This window comes from Macrosteles quadrilineatus, unplaced genomic scaffold (genome assembly GCF_028750875.1).
Source record: "Macrosteles quadrilineatus isolate MER2022 unplaced genomic scaffold, UCM_ALF_1.0 Scaffold_2__2_contigs__length_208266976, whole genome shotgun sequence".
NCBI classification, from domain to species: domain Eukaryota; kingdom Metazoa; phylum Arthropoda; class Insecta; order Hemiptera; family Cicadellidae; genus Macrosteles; species Macrosteles quadrilineatus.
In genome coordinates, this window is record NW_026542595.1 from 160028507 (window position 1) to 160052363 (window position 23857).

The 23857-nt window shown below is 37.8% G+C and overlaps 1 protein-coding gene across 3 annotated transcripts in view; it reads right to left on the reverse strand.

The window, feature by feature from the left end:
* The window catches only part of LOC128985762 (serine/arginine repetitive matrix protein 1-like), a 60079-nt gene that overhangs the window by 33995 nt on the left and 2227 nt on the right, over positions 1–23857 (reverse strand). For 2 of the 3 annotated variants that reach the window (XM_054405612.1, XM_054405610.1), the window contains exons 2-5: positions 8475–8564; positions 7892–8014; positions 4612–4782; positions 2319–2419 (exon numbers count right to left, since the gene is read on the reverse strand). In XM_054405612.1, the coding sequence (XP_054261587.1) occupies positions 2319–2419; positions 4612–4782; positions 7892–8014; positions 8475–8564 (485 nt within the window). The remainder of the gene's footprint in view (positions 1–2318; positions 2420–4611; positions 4783–7891; positions 8015–8474; positions 8565–23857) is intronic. The other variant, XM_054405611.1, reaches the window with a different exon arrangement.

A 23857-nucleotide genomic window follows, 5' to 3' on the forward strand; every position in this document is an offset into this window, starting at 1 on the left:
ACCGTATGATCCAAGACGAGCCCACACGATGGAACAGTAGTTTTTACATGTTGAAAAGGCTGCTTGAGCAAAAAGACGCAATAGCTCTTCTTTCAAATAAACCAGACATAAGCCTATCAGTTGAGATGACACCGGATGATTGGCGAACCATGTCATTTGCCGTACAACTGCTAGAAATATTCGAAACAGCTACTCTTCAGCTAAGCAAGGAATCATCAACCATATCTGAAGTAAGTTTAATTTTTGTTTTTCCTTCTCTAGGCCCAAGGGTGGACTTTCATATACGGGACTCCATAACCAACCATTCCTAATCCAGGTTCTGGAATAGTTACGCCTAAGTTAGGTTAGGTTAGTTAAGATACTTACAATAGGCTACTCATGTTATCGATAACCTAACCTAACCTAACCTATATAAGGAAATGGTTATGGAGTCCTGTTTATATGAAATAGTAGTCCTGCATATGAAAGTCCACCCAGGCCTAATTTAAAATAGCCTATCAGTAATTTTTTTAATGACCTACTGTTACTTTATTTTTTTATCTAACACCAGCACAGGGCTCATAATGTGCTGCTGATGTATCAACCTTACTGTTCCTGAAGTGTTACCATACAGAGCACTTGTTATTTTCCTTTTTTATTAATTTTGGGATTGACTTTCACTGACCAACATGCAGTTTGCAGGACAAATAAGTTGGCCTACTAAATAATCTAAGGTCCATCTCAGTCCATAAATTATTAACATACTTTTTTGAATCGCTAATAATTAAATAAACTAAATAAAACAAAACATATGTAACTAATAGCTATGCTGCTAAATGACCTGTAGGCTAATATCAAATTTTCCTCGACCATAGCAAATTCGGTAATTTTATGCATAGGTACTTGCTACAATATCACAATGATTAAAATTATGGCCTACTATAGAATATGGATCTTACAGTTCTTTTGATAAACATTTTACCCAGCTTTATATTAATCAATTTTCTAACATAAAACTTGTTCTTTTTTCAGATCATTCCTTTGATTCATACTGTTTCATCTGTGATCGAAAGTCAGGATGTGACAGGTTCAGGGCTAATGGGCCTAAAGAATGATATCATTGCCTCTATAAAAAGGAGGTTTCCGTCTGTCGAAAGCAACTTAGCTCTAGCATGTTCAACTTTGCTAGACCCCGGGCCCGGTTTAAGCAGATTCCATTCAAAGATAATGACATGATGGAAAGGGCGAAAGCAAAGATCGTCTCAGAAATGGATGAAGGTGAAGAATGTACCAATGTCAATGTCAATCCTCCTGTTGTTGATTGTGAGTCTAGCAACAACTCAGCCAAGAAACAAGGTGGGTCAATAAATTATGTTTCTACCCTAGGCCCTATTTTTCTCTTTGTAAATATTTTGTAAAGTACAAAAAAGCCTTTGGATATAATGAAGCTAAAACTTAGGCTGTCAATACGGTATCTGTTATTCATTGGTTTTAAAAATTAAATTGAATAACCGATTTAGATTATTAAATTTGGAAATTTGCACTTTCATAATCAAGTTTAAAATCTATTTTCATTTTAAGAAAACCACTTTTTTTGTGAACACCAAAAGTAAAATGGTTAAATGCTAAATGTTATTGAATTTCTTTTGCTCAATGTACGGTTGCTTAACACAATTAGTAGGCCTAAAGAAAATTGTTATCTGTTTTAAAGGTTTCTGGGCGCACTACTCTGAGATTTTCAAGCTGCCATCTACGTCCACCTGTGAGCAGTCTGAAGTAGGGTGTCAAGAGGAACTAGAACAGTACCTGAAAGAGAGGACATTGGACCCAAAAAAGGCTGATAAGCTAGGGTCCTATTGGTTTTCCAGCCCACATTCCCGCCTTAAAAATCTAGCTCTTAAGTATTTGTGTGTGCCCCCTTCCACTGTTTTCAGTGAAAGACTATTCAGTACAGCAGGGGCAATTTGTGACCAGAAAAGAAATCGTCTGGACCCAGAGAGGATAAAAATGTTGGTTTTTCTTAACAAAAACATTAAGTAGGCGATGCCTTAAAGCCATCCATATCTCTCTTAATTTTTTGTTATAACCAGAGATAAATAAAAAGTGCTTAGTTAATGTTTGTTTTTTTATTTTAAAGTCCTGTATTTTAAAAGGTGTTTCAATTTAATAAATCTGAGATATATGACTGGAGAGAAAAATTTTACTCCTTACAGGTAAGTCAGGTATTATACATATACTTCGATGGTATCGGTATCGAGAATCGATTTTCCTTGTATCGGTATCGGTATCGAGAATCGATAAATTTTGGTATCGACACATCCCTAGTTACTACATCATACCTGCTGCTACGGCTTCTGCTTCGGTCTCTTTTTCTGTCTCTGTCTTTATCCTTTTTATCAAGCGACTTCTTAGCATTTTCTTGCTGTTTTTCTGCTTCCTCCTAAAGCAAATAATCACACTTAAGGGACTTAAACAATAAGTTTCAGTGACGACAAGAAATAAGCTACGCCGTAATGAAAAAAGTTTCATGCAAAGAATTGGTTTGCATTACGATTCTGAGGTAAATGGGTGTTTCTGAGTTTAGCATTTAACTTGAAGCAAAATCTTAACATTCACATTTAGATACTAAGCTAAAAAAGTGTCATGGTCCTATCATGACTAAAGAGTATATTTAAATCACTTTGGTAAGGATAGCAGGCATAGCTGAACTGGTAAAGTATATTTCGGCACAAGAAAAAAAATCCACAACTCAATACTGTAATAGGCACACACCTAATTCAACAAAGAATACTATCATCAACAATGTCTTAACTGGGATCACATAAGAATTATCCTTGTACCCCGCTTTTTGTACCTGTTACCATCCTAGTTTAGTAGTGTTAGGACAATGACATACAAATTTGAATATTTTACTATCAATAGAATGACGGTGAAATATCATAATGTTTGTGTTGTATAATTGTAGTGTAAATTGTGTTGTATTTCTTGTATCAGAGCAGTGAACTATTCAGGGTGTCTACTACATTCTGGATAAAAAATTCATGGACAATTCCCGTACATTAAAGGACACTTTGCCGTAACCTTTGTCGGTGTCATTAGGCCTACCGAATAATTTTCCTGATTTGTCAAACTGTATTAATCTTGTTATTCACTGTAGATGTACCAGAGAGAAAAGTAAATAATAATAGATAAGAGTTAAAAATTACAAAATAGACATTTATTGAAAGTACACAAACATAGGCCTACTTACACTTTAGGTAAAGCTTTTATAGTGTAACAGAGAAACGCAATCATTGTCTCCTGCGATAGCGACAAATATCTCCATCAGTCACGTAAACTTCATAACATAGCTTATCCGATCCAGGCCGATTAATTTGGCATGATTATTCGCCCTGGCACAACGATAGGTTCTCGACTACTTTTGAAAAAAAATCTTTAATGCATATTGTTACTCAATTCTTAGTACAAAATCAAGGTATGGTAAGCGGCTATTAATAAGCAATAAGCACAGAGTAAGATTATTGTATTTTCATTTGCAAAGTTAATATCGACACATAGCAATCATTAGTTGTTTATCTTAGGCTCAATTACATTTTCTTAATATATTTTACAGCTCTTTCAAGAATTAAAATACCCAGGCCTAGACCTAATTATTTAGGAGGGCCTATATAAACTGAGTAACAAACAATGAGGTTATAATAGCAGCAAAGTCACTATCATCATTCTAGTTCATAAGATTTTGATTGCTTAAAGCATACAACTCAATAAATAAATATATGGGAAACAAAAAACATTGAAACCTGAATAGCCAACAATATAAGACATGACATAATTTGAAACCAAGCAGGCCTACATAGTGATAAAACATTAATGCAAACAACAATGCTTGTGGATCAATTGAAAGATAAAATGTCCATAAAAAAGGGGTTAACTTACAAAATAAGCCTGTAGATTATTTACATGTTTAATATGAAACCATAAACAGTTTTATAAGTGAAATTTAACAGCCATTATAAAGCTATTATTTTCACGATAAAATAGGTTTGAGATCTAATAATAATTACCCTAGTAATAAAAAAAGAAGTTGTAAAGGAATAAAAGTGATACAACTTTTATGAGCTAGCTGCTGAGTCAACAGTTCTTGGAAGTACTTGACTTGACACTTGATTGTCGTGATAAAATATTAATGGGTTTGAGATTGTTAATGGGATTTTTATTGCATTTATTACTCTAGTAATAAATTATGAAAATGTAAACAAACATCTGATAAACCTTTTATGTGCTCCTAACCAACTAGCGATCAATAAAATTATGGCTCATTAAAAATTTAAGGACATAGTCTGGCATTTAAGGACAATTCCCGTACATTTCATGGCCAGTAAAAATTTAAGTACAATTCCCGGTTTCCCCGGATTTCCCGGTTGGTAGACACCCTGCTATTAAAATACTCTTAAATTCAGGTAAGCTATTTTAACAAACATTCTTGAAACCTACGCTTTTAAGGTCTATGTTGCATCCTCAGTGGCATGAAATTAAATGTAAATAAAAGTTAAATTGACAATTGTGTGTGCAAATGCATATACTATACAGTTAAATATGGAAATGATAAAATGACAGACAAATGTACCATACCATTCTCTTTTTTATCTCTTCTTTCTTCTTTTCCATGAACTGCTCGGGTATGCCGCTGACCGACTCCTGGGCAGACACTAGCAGTTCCCATAACTCCCCCATGAATGCACGGGCATTTTTCCCGTTGAGGAATCCAGTCAAATTGATTTGCATCTTTTTTGGATCAGGGAACTGCAATCATTGAGACAAAATTCCAAATGGTCAGTTAATCACTAAACAAAAAAACCTTATCCTTTTCCATTACGACTACCACTTTATCTAATTTGTATGTAACATAGGCTACTTGATCCTAACTAGGCCTACGACGTATATTACCCACAGATAATACAGTAGAACTCCAACTATCCAAATCAATTGGGACAGTAAGTTACCACGGATTGTCAAAGATTTTGAGTTTTTCTGGGAAACATTCTGGGGACATTTTATGGAAAATAGGTCTTAGCTAAGCCCAGTTTCCACCATCCCGTAAAAAATTCGTGATTTTTTACAGGGGTGTGCAAATAGTGATTTTCAACATTTAGCCAAGCCGAGCTTTTTTATAAAATTTATGAGCTCGAGCTTTTTCTAACCTTACTGGATCTTAATCATTAAGCCTAATATTTCTTATTTAAAATGGAATAGTCTGACCTAGGCTAATTGAAAAAATAGAACTAAAACACAGACAACACTCTCTGAGAAACAATCTTTCATTGCTATATAATTTTATCCGTATTTATTTAAATCTTCAACACTCCAATGTCATTTGTCTTGTAGGGTACTCTCAGAAAATTTTAAAACTGACAAGGTCGTGACTGTTGGTGTAGCATGCAATGGTCTTTTTAGACTTACACACGTGTAATAATTTCAAATTTTAACACTTGAGATGAGATAAGTTCTAGGCCTATTCCTCAAAGTCTCACTGAATTGTAACCTAACCCGGTCGACAGTAAGCTGAAGACATGACTAAATTCTAAAATAAAATATAAATAACAAAACACTCTAACGTTTAACGTCAGTAGTAGTGATCAAGGATAAGTCGATACCAGCAATGGCGGCAATAGTTGCTCGCACTGAACTAGAGCTAGAGCTACAACCGAAGGTAGCACTGAATGATAGAATTGAGAGTCGTTGGCTGCCATATGTACTAGGGGAATAATGGTACAATACACTCGTCAAGTAATCAAAATGTTGATTGAGGTTAACAACCTACATGTTTCGCCTTAAATACGGCATCGTCAGGGTTACAAAAATGAAGACATCGTGTATTTATTGTGTGCGTGTGACATCTAGCTGGTTGATTCTTCTAGTTAGAGCCAACATAACAACATTTTACAGCGTCTCGATTTTTTAGCAGAGTTGCCGTGCCAGTGCTACCTCCGGTTATACAATTTCTAGCTCAGTGGTTGCCTGCTATGGAAACAGCGCTAGGATATTTTCAGTCAATGACTATTCCATTTCGTAAAAAGCACGAGCGGTTCCCTGATTTCGTTTACTTATCAGACTTGAATACGATAAATAACTGAGAGCGTACAATCATTTTGGGCCGGCATGAACTACGCCGGTTGTCTGATTCAGAATTTAAATATGGATCGATACGAACAAAAATCATTGACCTTGGCAAATGCCTAACTTTATCTGCAGATTTTGTCTATTGAAAGCCAAAAAGAAATACAAAATACTGTTTCCCAAAAGTATTGCCCAGGATCAAGATATGAATTTTTTGGTGACCTAATTCCTAGAATGGGTACTCAGTAGCTATTATGTTTCATATTAAGTTTGTACTAAAAATAATTCTGGTTACAATTTGAGCTTCAAATCCAAGGTAATATCTAAAGCCGAGTTTAAATATGTAGATTTACTCCATACTCATTAAGGGTAGTATATTATACAAATAATGGCTTTTAATACTAGAGGACTTGGATGTACCAATATAGGTCATGACTTTGTGATGTCATGTTGGTGATACTGAGATGAAACTACAATTATGATAACCAAACTTACAGTAGACTCCCTCTTATCCGGACTTCTATTGACCGAGTCTAGTCCGTATAACGGGTTTTGCGGTTAAACTGACGCCCCCAAAATCTCGTTAAAACGGACCGTTTAAATGCATACTCTATACAGTATTTGACTTAAATTTAGGGGAGCATTGTATTTAGACACGTAATCACTGGTCTCAAATCTTTCCCATGAGAACAGTCGTTTCAGTTCCGCCCACTTCCTGCCGATCTAGTCCGGTTAAACTGATGTGCTGATAAAAATTATCTCGATAAAGAGATGTCACTTCTGCCGAGTGTAGACCAGTTAAACCAATGTCCTGTTAAAAGGTGTCCAGATAAGAGGGAGTCTTCTGTATTTAACATAGAGTACTCAGATTGGCATTCATCATTTTATCTGTACAAAGTTAAAGTTTAACCTAAATAACACACTAATATTTTACGAAGCAAATTTTGCCTACAGATATATAAATTCAAATATAGGCCTATGAGAAGAGGTGTTATATCATGTGTGGATCAAATCAAGCTTTACGAGTTAACGAGTTATAAATTTATTTTCAATAGGTAAAAGTGCTACGATTATTAAAAACGCTGAATCAGAAAACAGATTCCATTGAAAAATACTGAGCAGTAATGGATGACACCTTTAATACTGCCACGAAAGTCCGATAAACCCAGCGAAACAATAAATACAAATACAACACGAATAGACACTCTTGACAAGACCTATCTATGGTCCTATACACACCATGGGTGACTTTCGGTGACTTCCGTGATCCTTCAATAGAATCAGTGACTTTTCAGGGACTTTTGTGACCGGTAGACACCAGGAATATGTCTACTTCAATATTCAACTTCCATTTACTTCTGCTGATCCCGCCCCAAGATAATCAAAGCTTCTACTATTTACAAGGAAATTACAATTGCGTTTGGTTTTGGAAAGAATTGAAGTTTGTACTACATCAATGATAACTATTTGTGGGAAAAAATACATGTAGGCCTTACTTAAATAATTAGTTAACCTACATTATAAGTTCCCTATCACATTCCTTAACAGGGAAGGACCTCCAATAGTCCGATCACAAAATTTAGGCAGTTTAAGGGGAAGGTTTCCTTGGTTCCTTTTTAGCTTAATCTTTATATCAGGTGATCAGCTGTCGGCTAATGTTTTAAAGTTATGGTGAGGTGGAGGGGATGGGATTGCTTCTCCTCAAACAGCCTAAATTTTGTGAATGGATAATAGTTAACCAAGTTACAGCAAAGAAAGTTCAGTCAAAATAGCATTTCACTTCAACTACACCTACTTTGGTTTCCAGCTGGTTGAATACAAAGTTGACAACAACATCGTCTTCGATGTTTAGCATGTCATTGATTTTTTGTGCAATCCAAGGCTTGATGACATCCAGTTTCACTTTGGACATGTCAACCTAAAACATACACCCAATCCTGTGTAGAACTAGTCAAACAAAAACTAGTTTGAAGATTAATTTGTAAAATAAAGGGATATGAGCTCTGAGCTTAGCTTAGAAGAAGTACACTAGGTAGGCCATAGAAGACACTCAAGACACACGAAAGAAATAATTTTAGGAAGCTAGGAAATTAGGAGCTTTTCAAATAAGTTAATTCAACTACTTAGCCTACTTCTTTTGAAAACTTACATATGACAAATTCAATTTTTTTTAACTGGGGCCCATTTCATAATAAACTACAAGTTACAACTTGTAACTTGTAATTTCCATTAGATTTACATTCCCCAAGGGCGATCAGCTGATTTACTAATAGTAGGCCTATTAGTTTGTACTTTATTATGAAAAGGGGCCCCCGAGTCCTACTTACTTACTGAAATAATTTAGGAAACAATTTTTGTTCTTCTAAGGATTTACTTACTTGCTTCTGAAGGCTATTGTCGAATTTCATTTGCTTGAGCAGCTTTTTCTCTTTATCGCTAAAGCGATTATCTTGCTCTGCAGTTGTCCCCTGAATTCAAACCAAAGCTTGTTAGTATTTATTTCCAAACACAAACACAAAAATGATTGCACTAATATTTTACCTATCAGCCAATTGGGTAGCATCAATCGATATTCTTTAACTACTCTGATAACAGTTTGCATGAAAATAGCTTTTTTTATATTTCTTTGTTGATTCCAGATACTTAACTTACTTTCCGTGTCCGGAAATCAGACTTCGCTTTTCCAAAAATTAGCTACCGATATGGCTATGTCATTTGCTTGTAAAAGATCATCTAATGTGCAAGACTGGTCTAGGCGTGGACAAATCAGCAGATGGCCAGGATCCTGAACAGCACCACACGCACACAAGATGTTTTCTTCGTCTGGTAAGAAACCCCATTTCTGCATGTTAGTCTTGCATTTTGGTACCTCGACCCTAATTCGATTTAGGGTCTTCCACACCGTGTAATGAAGGCCTCCACCAGGAGCCAGTTCCTCCCTGGCTGGTATGGGAGGGTTAGTCAACGTGGCCTCCCACCTTGCCACCCAATTGCTTGAGAGTGATCCATCCAGGACTCGTGTCCATGATAAAAAGCTCTTTCTGGACCGAAGCCGTCGCTCTGCAGGTTGGTGGCCATGTAATGGGTAAAGAGGGTCTCTTGCTTAGTCCTTTCTGCATCGGCAGCGACATCTTGTCGGACTGATGGAGGGGCGATCCATACGATAGGATAGAGTTTGTGTACGCCTACTGGGGTTGGTTTCAAACAAACAGTTACAATCCGAGCCATGTCATTGACTGCAATGTCAACCTTTTTTGCATGTGACGATGCATTCCATACGGTGCAGCGTACTTCGCAGCCGACACACTGAGCGCTAAAGCTGAGGTTCTGAGGACATTAGGGTTAGCACCCCAGCATCTGCTGGTGTGGGGTCCAGTATGACACCAAGATATTTGGGTGTAGGACAATGCTGAAGACGGTCTCCCCGCCACCTCATAGTCTGCTTCTCTATTGTTTCCAAGGTGAAAGGCACAAACTTGGGTCTTAGCAGGGTTCGGCATGAGGTAATTTGCCTCATAGTACTGGGAAAGTTAATTTTAAAAATTGTATCAAACGTACGATAAACCCATTTAAGTCATACCCATTTAGAGTCATAGTCAGCTTCTGTTCCACCTCTTCAAAACTCCTACCTTGTGCCGCCACCGCCGTATCATCAGCATACATATAGGCCTACTGACGTACGTAGCATTTGGCAACGGTTGGTCGTTAGTGTAAATGTTATAAAGAGCTGGGGCTAAGACACTACCCTGAGGCAATCCATTTCTTTGATTCCTCCATCTACTTTTCTTGCCTTGAAGGGACACGAAAAACCGCCTGTTATGAAGAAAAGTGCCTATCATTGATGTCAGCTGATAGTCTTTGGTAATGCTGTACACTTTTCCCAAGAGTCTTCGATGGTTTACGGTATCGTAGGCAGCTGTTAAATCTACAAAAGCGACATCCGTAATCTGTTTTCTCTCAAACCCATCCTCAATGTGCTGGGTCAGGTTTAGAACTTGGCCACAACAAGACTTGCTTGTTCGAAAGCCTGCCTGTTGTGGAATGATCTTTTATTCCAGAAAATCGCCGATTCGATTGAGTACATCAGATGTTCTAATATTTTATATGTGTGGCATAAGAGAGAAACTGGTCGAAAGTTCTTAGGATCGTTTGGATCTTTCCAGGTTTTAGCAGTGCAGCCACACGAGCTTTCCTCCTTGCCTTAGTAGTGATTCCAGATAAGTTTATGAGACACTAAATTTAAGTAGGACATAGGCCTATAAGCTAGGTAGGGGAGAGTGGGTGGGGCACATTTGAACACTTTTTAAACTTTAATTTTTTAATAGGTGAATTGATGTGTTTTTAATAAAAATATTATTACATTTAGTTGTAACATAATGTTAGCTTTAATTGAGTTATTTTTAAAACCCTCCAAGTTAACATGTTAATGTGCAATATCTGTTTTCACAAAGGTATGCAAATCATTCAAAAGTACCCCACCAGTGGGGTACTTTTGAACAAGAAGTGGGGTACAATTGAACACACTAATTAAGTAAAATGAAAATTTTTATTTTACAGGAATCGTTATGCATGTGAGTTGATAAAAACAGTTCTTATTTCTATTGGAACTAATTCTTCATTTAATTTTTTAGATTCATGTTATTTGTAGCTAAATGTTGCAAAGTTAATAGCAAAGTTATATTAGTTCGCTGCATGTGCAGTTCTCACACTCATTATTGGTTGAGGAAGCTTATAGTCTTAAATTATCATTATTCATTACTGTCTTGTATAGGAAACAAATATAATCAGTTGGGGTACATTTGAACAACATGCTTACCAGAGGAAAACATGGTGTTCAAATGTACCCCTCAGACTCTTGTTCAAATCTACCCCACTAGACACCATTTTGCATAAAGTTAAATTATGTTTTCTTGGATTGTAATTTATCAATGTGAAGAGCATAATTGTATCTAAATATGTATAAACCATAAGGCAAATGGATCAAACTTATCTGTAATGTAGTTTTTCTATGGAAAATTTACAAATCCCTACTGCTTAAAAAATTTTCTTATGGCGCTCTAAAACTTCCTTTCCCAACAACAAACTAAGAACTGATCAGAAATGGAGGGAGATGAATGCAACCAGTTGCCCTATTGGAGGGCTACATTTTACATCTGGTCCAATGGCCTGCGAGTATAAAAATGACGGCAAATTTAAACCGTTCAAATGTGCCCCACTCTCCCCTACACCATTGACTATACACATGATAATGATTGGGTGGGTAGAAAAAAAAATCATTAATTTTATTTTCAAGTTGTAATAACTTGGAAAAGTTGCTAAATTGTAAGACCAAAACAGGGTAAAAATATTTAAAATATTGGTTGAGCCTATACATTCAGTAGGCTAACAAAAACAACAGAGGAAGTGAGAATCGATCTACCGGTCGCGCATAGCAATACAATCACTTTAGCACGGCTCTTTCGGGTCAGTGACCCGAATGACACCATGTGATTCCGTAGTTTTAGATTCCGAAATTGAACAACCGGATGGTGATGATAATCCATCCCTATGCTCACAAACTAAAATTTATGATTTAAATGATAGCAACCAAGAACCTGTAGCCTACATAAACTTGCAAAAAAAGACCTATGGTAGGAAAATGAGGATGAACAAACTCTACCGTACTGTTTTGTTTATAGGCTAGTGATCGTTATGGTGTTTCTGATCGTGCTATAACTGCAATTTAGCCTCTAGTGTTTGGCACGAAATTGGCATAAACTTAGTCGAACGTTTTCTGACAATTTGCAAGTAAGATAACTTAATTGTTAAAAAGGGCAATGGCGAGCCATTACATTTCGAGCACGTGAAGTATCTGTTCACGGACCGTGTAATATTAAATAATCGACTCTGAGCAGCTTGGAATATTCTACCCGAGTTTGATAATCAATGTATAAATGTTAACTTGAATTATTGTTTTTGACGTATAGGTAACTTAGGTATATAATTTTATTAGGGTAGTTATTATAGTTGGTTTAGGCTACATTACTTATTTTTAAATGTTCATGGGTTTGAATCATTTTACGACTGCATAAAGCATTTTCTCACTTTTGTCCCCCTAGATTTGTTAGGTACTTAGACTAATTAATTTTAATCCATAGCTAACTGTTGTTTTCGGGGTTTATACCTTTATTTAACGCATAATAATGTAGGCCTAGGTGTTTGAAAACAACACACTTTGTATGGCATTAACTTATTAGAACTGAAATGCTTTAATATAAAATAAATAGGTACTAGCTGGCCTGACAGACGTCGTCCTGTCCTAATGTGGTTTTATGTCAAGTGCTCGTTCATTTTCAAGATGTTTTAGATGACTTCAAAAAAAATGTTTTAGCGGATAGAGTGCTCGGCTTATATGCAAGAGGTCCCTGGTTCGAATCCAATCGGTAACTTTAACTTTTTTTCACAGATTTTGCTCTGAATGCAATTTCTTCTTCACTGTACCTACCTACATCTTTCGTTAGGCATTTATAATTTTATTTCACGAACATAGGCCTAGCCTAATTTAACCTTCATTCGATTTTTTCATCATCAGCAAGTTCGGTTGGTTAGGTTAGGTTATGACAGTAACTGCAGGACGCCTAATCTACGTCCGGTTACGGGACATGTATCCTCTGCTTATTAGCATAGCACAGTTAAGAAACTGTAAATTACCCATACATAACGTAACTTAAGTAGGCTAGGCCACCTTTAGAACAAATGGTAGGTGTATGGCTCTGGGGAGTGGGATTTTTTAAGCGAGATTTATCCCTATTCGGGGAAATTTTTTCAAACTTTTGATCCCTTTCAGGGATTTTCTCCAGTTTGTACCTACAGCTGTATAAACCATGTAGCCCTACTATTTTTGGGGCGAGGAATTCGATGGGACCATCGCCGTCCCCCTACGAGCCCCCCCCTTTCTAATTACAAGGGGTAGATGGATATTCTTTGAATAAAATATATTTGTTTTCATGTGTATTTATTTATTATATTATCCTCCATACAAATAAACTCATTTTAACACTTATACTGCCCCCTTGTACTGTAAGGGCAAGACCCTCCCCCCCCCTTTGACTAAATATATATAATTTTGGAGAATATGTCGGTAAATCAGTACAAAAATAATAAATATCCCCTATTTTTGGGGTGAGAAATCCAATGGAACCATCGCCGACGACCTAACCCCCCCCCTTCCTACTTACAAGGGGGGGAATTCCCCCCCCAGCCAAAATATTTTTTCTTCCCTATTATATTGATTTGTTATGTTTTCCTAAATACAAATACACCCTTTACAACAGTTATATTGCCCTCCTTGACCTGTAAGGGGGCGACACCCCCCCCCATTTGCTAAATGTATATAGCTTTCGAAATTTTGTCTATAAAGCAGTACAAAACCATGAATACCCCCTATTTTCGGGGTGAGAAGTTCAATGGCGCAAACCCCGTCCCTCCATCATCTATAGTTTTCGATTTAGGGTGGGGGTATATGGATCTGGGGAGTGGGTATAAAATACGTGTTCTGGGATGTATGAGGGGTTGTGATGTAGTTTTTTACCCTATTTTGGGGTCGAGAAATTCAATGGCGCAAACCCCGTCCCTCCATCATCTATAGTTTTCGACTTAGGGTGGGGGTATATGGATCTGGGGAGTGGGTATAAAATACGTGTTCTGGGATGTATGAGGGGTTGTGATGTAGTTTTTTACCCTATTTTGGGGTCGAGAAATTCAATGGCGCAAACCCCGTCCCTCCATCATCTATAGTTTTCGATTTAGGGTTGGGGTATATGGATCTGGGGAGTGGGTATAAAATACATGTTCTGGGATGTATGAGGGGTTGTGATGTAGTTTTTTACCCTATTTTGGGGTCGAGAAATTCAATGGCGCAAACCCCGTCCCTCCATCATCTATAGTTTTCGATTTAGGATGGGGGTATATGGATCTGGGGAGTGGGTATAAAATACGTGTTCTGGGATGTATGAGGGGTTGTGATGTAGTTTTTTACCCTATTTTGGGGTCGAGAAATTCAATGGCGCAAACCCCGTCCCTCCATCATCTATAGTTTTCGACTTAGGGTGGGGGTATATGGATCTGGGGAGTGAGTATAAAATACGTGTTCAGGGATGTATGAGGGGTTGTGATGTAGTTTTTTACCCTATTTTGGGGTCGAGAAATTCAATGGCGCAAACCCCGTCCCTCCATCATCTATAGTTTTCGATTTAGAATGGGGGTATATGGATCTGGGGAGTGGGTATAAAATACGTGTTCGGGAGGGTATGAGGGGTTGTGATATAGTTTTTTACCCTATTTTGGGGGTGAGAAAGTCAATGGCGCAAACCACATCCCTCCATCATCTATAGTTTTTGATCTAGGGTGGGGGTATATGGATCTGGGGAGTGGGTATTAAATACGTGTTCGGGAGGGTATGAGGGGTTGTGATATAGTTTTTTACCCTATTTTGGGGTCGAGAAAGTCAATGGCGCAAACCCCGTCCTTCCAACATTTATAGTTTTCGATCTAGGGTGGGGGTATATGGATCTGGGGAGTGAGTATAAAATACGTGTTCAGGGATGTATGAGGGGTTGTGATGTAGTTTTTTACCCTATTTTGGGGTCGAGAAAATCAATGGCGCAAACCCCGTCCCTCCATCATCTATAGTTTTCGATTTAGGGTGGGGGTATATGGATCTGGGGAGTGGGTATAAAATACGTGTTCTGGGATGTATGAGGGGTTGTGATGTAGTTTTCTACCCTATTTTGAGGTCGAGAAATTCAATGGCGCAAACCCCGTCCCTCCATCATCTATAGTTTTCGATTTAGGGTGGGGGTATATGGATCTGGGGAGTGGGTATAAAATACGTGTTCTGGGATGTATGAGGGGTTGTGATGTAGTTTTTTACCCTATTTTGGGGTCGAGAAATTCAATGGCGCAAACCCCGTCCCTCCATCATCTATAGTTTTCGACTTAGGGTGGGGGTATATGGATCTGGGGAGTGGGTATAAAATACGTGTTCTGGGATGTATGAGGGGTTGTGATGTAGTTTTTTACCCTATTTTGGGGTCGAGAAATTCAATGGCGCAAACCCCGTCCCTCCATCATCTATAGTTTTCGATTTAGGGTTGGGGTATATGGATCTGGGGAGTGGGTATAAAATACATGTTCTGGGATGTATGAGGGGTTGTGATGTAGTTTTTTACCCTATTTTGGGGTCGAGAAATTCAATGGCGCAAACCCCGTCCCTCCATCATCTATAGTTTTCGATTTAGGATGGGGGTATATGGATCTGGGGAGTGGGTATAAAATACGTGTTCTGGGATGTATGAGGGGTTGTGATGTAGTTTTTTACCCTATTTTGGGGTCGAGAAATTCAATGGCGCAAACCCCGTCCCTCCATCATCTATAGTTTTCGACTTAGGGTGGGGGTATATGGATCTGGGGAGTGAGTATAAAATACGTGTTCAGGGATGTATGAGGGGTTGTGATGTAGTTTTTTACCCTATTTTGGGGTCGAGAAATTCAATGGCGCAAACCCCGTCCCTCCATCATCTATAGTTTTCGATTTAGAATGGGGGTATATGGATCTGGGGAGTGGGTATAAAATACGTGTTCGGGAGGGTATGAGGGGTTGTGATATAGTTTTTTACCCTATTTTGGGGGTGAGAAAGTCAATGGCGCAAACCCCATCCCTCCATCATCTATAGTTTTTGATCTAGGGTGGGGGTATATGGATCTGGGGAGTGGGTATTAAATACGTGTTCGGGAGGGTATGAGGGGTTGTGATATAGTTTTTTACCCTATTTTGGGGTCGAGAAAGTCAATGGCGCAAACCCCGTCCTTCCAACATTTATAGTTTTCGATCTAGGGTGGGGGTATATGGATCTGGGGAGTGAGTATAAAATACGTGTTCAGGGATGTATGAGGGGTTGTGATGTAGTTTTTTACCCTATTTTGGGGTCGAGAAAATCAATGGCGCAAACCCCGTCCCTCCATCATCTATAGTTTTCGATTTAGGGTGGGGGTATATGGATCTGGGGAGTGGGTATAAAATACGTGTTCTGGGATGTATGAGGGGTTGTGATGTAGTTTTCTACCCTATTTTGAGGTCGAGAAATTCAATGGCGCAAACCCCGTCCCTCCATCATCTATAGTTTTCGATTTAGGGTGGGGGTATATGGATCTGGGGAGTGGGTATAAAATACGTGTTCTGGGATGTATGAGGGGTTGTGATGTAGTTTTTTACCCTATTTTGGGGCCGAGAAATTCAATGGCGCAAACCCCGTCCCTCCATCATCTATAGTTTTCGACTTAGGGTGGGGGTATATGGATCTGGGGAGTGGGTATAAAATACGTGTTCAGGGATGTATGAGGGGTTGTGATGTAGTTTTTTACCCTATTTTGGGGTCGAGAAATTCAATGGCGCAAACCCCGTCCCTCCATCATCTATAGTTTTCGACTTAGGGTGGGGGTATATGGATCTGGGGAGTGGGTATAAAATACGTGTTCTGGGATGTATGAGGAGTTGTGATGTAGTTTTTTACCCTATTTTGGGGTCGAGAAATTCAATGGCGCAAACCCCGTCCCTCCATCATCTATAGTTTTCGATTTAGGGTTGGGGTATATGGATCTTGGGAGTGGGTATAAAATACATGTTCTGGGATGTATGAGGGGTTGTGATGTAGTTTTTTACCCTATTTTGGGGTCGAGAAATTCAATGGCGCAAACCCCGTCCCTCCATCATCTATAGTTTTCGATTTAGGATGGGGGTATATGGATCTGGGGAGTGGGTATAAAATACGTGTTCGGGAGGGTATGAGGGGTTGTGATATAGTTTTTTACCCTATTTTGGGGTCGAGAAAGTCAATGGCGCAAACCCCATCCCTCCATCATCTATAGTTTTCGATCTAGGGTGGGGGTATATGGATCTGGGGAGTGGGTATTAAATACGTGTTCGGGAGGGTATGAGGGGTTGTGATATAGTTTTTTACCCTATTTTGGGGTCGAGAAAGTCAATGGCGCAAACCCCGTCCTTCCAACATTTATAGTTTTCGATCTAGGGTGGGGGTATATGGATCTGGGGAGTGGGTATAAAATACGTGTTCTGGGATGTATGAGGGGTTGTGATGTAGTTTTTTACCCTATTTTGGGGTCGAGAAATTCAATGGCGCAAACCCCGTCCTTCCAACATCTATAGTTTTCGATTTAGGATGGGGGTATATGGATCTGGGGAGTGGGTACAAAATAGGTGTTCTGGGGGGTATGAGGGGTTGTGATATAGTTTTTTTACCCTATTTTGGGGTCGAGAAATTCAATGGCGCAAACCCCGTCCCTCCATCATCTATAGTTTTCGACTTAGGGTGGGGGTATATGGATCTGGGGAGTGGGTATAAAATACGTGTTCTGGGATGTATGAGGGGTTGTGATGTAGTTTTTTACCCTATTTTGGGGTCGAGAAATTCAATAGCGCAAACCCCGTCCCTCCATCATCTATAGTTTTCGACTTAGGGTGGGGGTATATGGATCTGGGGAGTGGGTATAAAATACGTGTTCTGGGATGTATGAGGGGTTGTGATGTAGTTTTTTACCCTATTTTGGGGTCGAGAAATTCAATGGCGCAAACCCCGTCCCTCCATCATCTATAGTTTTCGATTTAGGGTTGGGGTATATGGATCTGGGGAGTGGGTATAAAATACATGTTCTGGGATGTATGAGGGGTTGTGATGTAGTTTTTTACCCTATTTTGGGGTCGAGAAATTCAATGGCGCAAACCCCGTCCCTCCATCATCTATAGTTTTCGATTTAGGATGGGGGTATATGGATCTGGGGAGTGGGTATAAAATACGTGTTCTGGGATGTATGAGGGGTTGTGATGTAGTTTTTTACCCTATTTTGGGGTCGAGAAATTCAATGGCGCAAACCCCGTCCCTCCATCATCTATAGTTTTCGACTTAGGGTGGGGGTATATGGATCTTGGGAGTGAGTATAAAATACGTGTTCAGGGATGTATGAGGGGTTGTGATGTAGTTTTTTACCCTATTTTGGGGTCGAGAAATTCAATAGCGCAAACCCCGTCCCTCCATCATCTATAGTTTTCGATTTAGGGTGGGGGTATATGGATCTGGGGAGTGGGTATAAAATACGTGTTCGGGAGGGTATGAGGGGTTGTGATATAGTTTTTTACCCTATTTTGGGGGTGAGAAAGTCAATGGCGCAAACCCCATCCCCTCCAACATCCTTAGTTTTCGATTTAGGGTGGGGGTATGGATCTACAATCAGCAACGACTCTAGTGAAATTCTAGACCGTTAACAACAGTAGCCGAAGACTGAATCCATAATCAATGGTAAAGTGGTTCCATCATTGGTAAAATAATCATCGACTAGAGTAAGTATCTTGACCGTTAAGAACAGTAACCGAGGTGATTCCATAATCAATTCAAAGAGGGATTGCACATTAGTTTAATAATCAACGGCTGAAGTTGCAATCTAATCCATTAAGAACAGTAGCCTATGAATTCCATAGTCAACGGTACGGGTACTATAATATATGCAACATATAATATCCATATTTATATTAATAATGATATACTACAGGAAACGATAGATACACAAACTAACACTTTGTATGATATAGATATTGATATTGTTCATGATATATAACAGGCAGTGGATTAGAATTATAAACTAGATTGACCGAAACAAGGGGAAGGCGCTACAACCAGACTACTCTCCTATTGGCCCAGTTTTTAACGCAAAACTAAACTGGCGCTATCCCATTGTTACTATACTCACAAACCACGCCCACTTTACAACTTTTAATACTTATTTCTAAGCAAATGCAAATTATACAGTTAAAAGAATAAAACTTTATCCTTAAAATATAACAAAGATTTGCCAGAATAACAATTTACAGTAGAATAAACATCTTTTCTAGGGGTCAAACGAACATTCGCAAGAACGTGGCTAATCTGAGCCGCCCCATAGTTTTTGATCCGAAAATACATTGTTGATAGCATCATCATACACTCTTTCTTTTTTACTCCTCTGATTGTATCAAAATAAATTATTCACAAAAATGGATAATGTTATATGATGTAAAATAATGTACCCAACAATTAATTTTGGTCCTATAATATTTTTCCTTTGCCGTTTTCGTTCACATGCCACACAGGAATCTTTTTACTAACAGGTCTTATATATTTGTATTAATAACTTTAACAAATCCATGTTTATGGACTCTAGCTATCTAAAGCACAATGAACGATCTTTTCCCAACAGTTAGATATGGCTGCTGTGCAATGAAAAAGTCAAAACACTCTTCCGAAATCAATTATTTACAAAAATTAAATAATGCCATACGATTTAAAATAATGTGTCCAAAAATTATGGTCATGTTCATGTAACATCTTTTTGTATCTAGTGTAATCTTAAGTTATTTTGAGCCTGAAGTCCAGCTAACGTGTCTTTAGCTCTCAGCTTACAACTAGTTTTCATAATCATAAAACTATTATGTAAAGATCCCCCCCACTTTTTATCGTTTCAAATAGTATTATACTGTACTTGAATGTATAACATATGAAAAAAACCCGCCACTGCAAGTAAGCGAATTTCCATTTGCCATTTGGGTGTACACTAAAAATGCCTCCTTAAAAATACCACATTTATTCCCTATTTAAATAGAATTAGTTTAACGAGTACTTAGGTTTGCTGCAACAAGGGCGGTAAAAAAGTTTGTTTTTCCAAAATGTTAATAGTTTAGTAAATAATGAATGTATTTTCCGAAATTGATCAAAATATGTTCATAAAAAAGCAAAACACAGTTGACTTATTCTTAAATCTTGAGGAGATATTTTGTTGTTGTTGTAGGCCTACTTTCAAAATCTATACGCTTTTTCTGAAGTCCAAATTAATATTGAATATTTTTGTTATTATCTGCACGGTACTTTGTTAATATATAATATACCGTTTTACTGGACTGATGGCTTGATTCGTGGAGATTAAGATTTGCAAATAATGAATTATGAAAGTTTGTTTTAGTTATGGTTTATGGTGATAAATAAAAAAAATCCTGTTTTCCATTATAAATAAACAAACAATTGTATTTTACACGTTTTTTTTTATTTGGAGGAAACTTTCTCCTACCTTTATTAAGTATTTTCAAGAAATGCCTAGCAATTGTAGAACATTTCATTCTCTTTCAGAATACTGTACCACCTTCCTCTGCGGTCGATTTATTAACAGCCTTTTTTAACCAATTTTGTGTATGTGTGTGTTTCGTGTGGAAATGTTTCTGTGTTATAACAACGTCTTTTAGCCGAACAGTTTGATGATAGCACATTAATGCTGAAACGGCCGTAACATTACAGGAGCTGAGCTGGCTGACGAATGTAACACTTCAATTTAGTTATAGAACCAGCTTTGGGGCAAGAAAATATGAAAAAAGACCCCATAATTATAGTTTAACTTAACATGCCAGTAGAACAACAAATGCCACACGTATAGTTTAGTCATATGGTTTGGCTCAACAACTAATTTAATTCAGCGAGTCTACGCCCCTGAATTTAACTTTCCTCCCGCGGAATGGCAACACTGCCAGGTAAATGCAGTGATGTATTCAGTATTTAGGCACTAAATTTCCCGTTCGAGCCCGTGTCTTCCGACACGGTGGCAAAAAGCTTAATTAATTAATTGTAGGCTACTGTACTTATTTATTTATTTATCTATATCAACAACGGGGAAAATACGACAAACTCCATAATTAAAAATGCATTCCTTCCTATCCTCCAATTCAAATGATAATAGACCTGCTGTAAGCATTTTGTTTACATCCACCGTTTTTACAGCTTTCTCCATTCCAAATTTACATTGTAGTAATAATCAATTAAACACTAAACGGTACGATGCTATTTCTTGCCTAAATTAGATATTTTTGTCAAGTAAGAAGGCTCCTACCAAAATAAAAACTTGTTTTATCCTACAAATTGAACAAAACAAACTCAAAGTTTCAGAAATATTTTGATCAAATAATTTTCCTCATAAACAAACGCATCATGTGTACGTATTCTAAGTTCATTTAAGCGTTTCTTTACTATGACATTTCTGTTACTTTATTAATTATATGAAATTTTAAAACAATATTTTAAGCCTTCATTTGAATTTTACACTCACAGATGTGTAGTTTTGATTCCTCTCTTGGGTTGTCGGCCCTCCCTAAGTCAACTAAGTAAACTAGGCCTAATTAAGTCTCCTAAGTTTTATACCATTTCTTTATTTACAGTTAGTGTGAAAAATTGGTTTAAGCGATGTCCATGTCACTTATAACGTAGTGTCAATAATTTAATAACAACTTAGGCCTATTCATTACACTTGATTTTCATTCATTGCTTGATATACCAGTTTCTTTGTTTTGGTTTAACCTAAAAAATTGGACAGGTATTAACACAGTGATCGCATTACTGCCAAAAAAGTTCATATTCAAAGATATATTAGACCACACCTTAGTCGCTTCTACAACAGCAAACACACGTTTACAGTACGTTTTCTGTGCTTCTACCTAAAAAAGAAATCAAACTGTACAGCGTTATTCTTGCCGTTGATTATAAAACAAAAATTGTTTATTACTTTCCCGTGTGCCTCCAAACCATTGTTTATAAATTGAACCACGTGTTATATTGTTAAATAAATCATTTTTAACTCAATTGCAGAGTTATTCTTGCCTTTGATTATGGTACAACAAATGATTATTACTTCCCCGTGAACCCCCGCACCATTCATTATGGATTGACCAACGTCTAATATTGTTCAACAAATTATCTGACAGCTACAATTCATGTCACTGTCTTATTCCACTGGATTTCATTCTTGTCTGTTATTATCAAGTTTGTCCAAACTAATAATATAGTAATTAGTAATTCTCGAAAACTCCTCCAACATACATAATCTAACTAAAAATTCCGAAACTAGATAAAACATTGAGGAAATATATTTATTTTCGGCTAAAAACGTTATTTGTTTATGTTTATGATCCATACCGGGTATTTTCTAGTATTCGTCAGTGCTAGTAATCTACATTTTATATTACATTACAAAAAAAAATTATTATTGGAATATTATATTAGTTTCTAAAAATTTAATATTATGATACAACCGTAGGGGAATAATCTCGATTTTGACGGTTACTCTTCAGGTGTTATGTCAAATCAGCACACTGATAGATAAAGATATTGCAATGATAATTTAATTAAGGAAAGATAAGCATAAAAATTAAATTGTATAACTTAAAAAACGTGTTTGATGAATCCGTTTAACACAATATTTAAACTATATGGGGAAAGCAGTTCATATAATTGGTGTGCAATCTTACGGGGAGAGTCAATATTACTAATTCATAGTTCCACCTGCTTTAGAAAATCAATCAGCTTGTAATTGGATTATGTAAGTGGATAATCATCTTTGGTCATATGTATTCAGGTAAGTTAAGTGTGTACTTACCTGTTAGCCAATTATGTCCAATGTAGAAAGTGTTGCAGGGTGTTGACCCCAATCTAACTCAAAATATAAAAAAAATATATATTTTATACCCACTCACCAGATCCATATACCCCCACCCTAGATCGAAAACTATAAATGTTGGAAGGACGGGGTTTGCGCCATTGAATTTCTCGACCCCAAAATAGGGTAAAAAACTATATCACAACCCCTCATACCCTCCCGAACACGTATTTTATACCCACTCCCCAGATCCATATACCCCCACCCTAGATCGAAAACTATAGATGATGGAGGGATGGGGTTTGCGCCATTGACTTTCTCACCCCCAAAATAGGGTAAAAAACTATATCACAACCCCTCATACCCTCCCGAACACGTATTTTATACCCACTCCCCAGATCCATATACCCCCACCCTAGATCGAAAACTATAAATGTTGGAGGGATGGGGTTTGCGCCATTGACTTTCTCACCCCCAAAATAGGGTAAAAAACTATATCACAACCCCTCATACCCTCCCGAACACGTATTTTATACCCACTCCCCAGATCCATATACCCCCACCCTAGATCGAAAACTATAAATGTTGGAAGGACGGGGTTTGCACCATTGACTTTCTCACCCCCAAAATAGGGTAGAAACATATATCACAACCCCTCATACATCCCAGAACACGTATTTTATACCCACTCCCCAGATCCATATACCCCCACCCTAGATCGAAAACTATAAATGTTGGAAGGACGGGGTTTGCGCCATTGGATTTCTCACCCCCAAAATAGGGTAAAAAACTACATCACAACCCCTCATACATCCCAGAACACGTATTTTATACCCACTCCCCAGATCCATATACCCCCACCCTAAATCGAAAACTATAGATGATGGAGGGACGGGGTTTGCGCCATTGAATTTCTTGACCCCAAAATAGGGTAGAAAACTACATCACAACCCCTCATACATCCCAGAACACGTATTTTATACCCACTCCCCAGATCCATATACCCCCACCCTAAATCGAAAACTATAGATAATGGAGGGACGGGGTTTGCGCCATTGAATTTCTCGACCCCAAAATAGGGTAAAAAACTACATCACAACCCCTCATACATCCCTGAACACGTATTTTATACCCACTCCCCAGATCCATATACCCCCACCCTAAGTCGAAAACTATAGATGATGGAGGGACGGGGTTTGCGCCATTGAATTTCTCGACCCCAAAATAGGGTAAAAAACTACATCACAACCCCTCATACATCCCA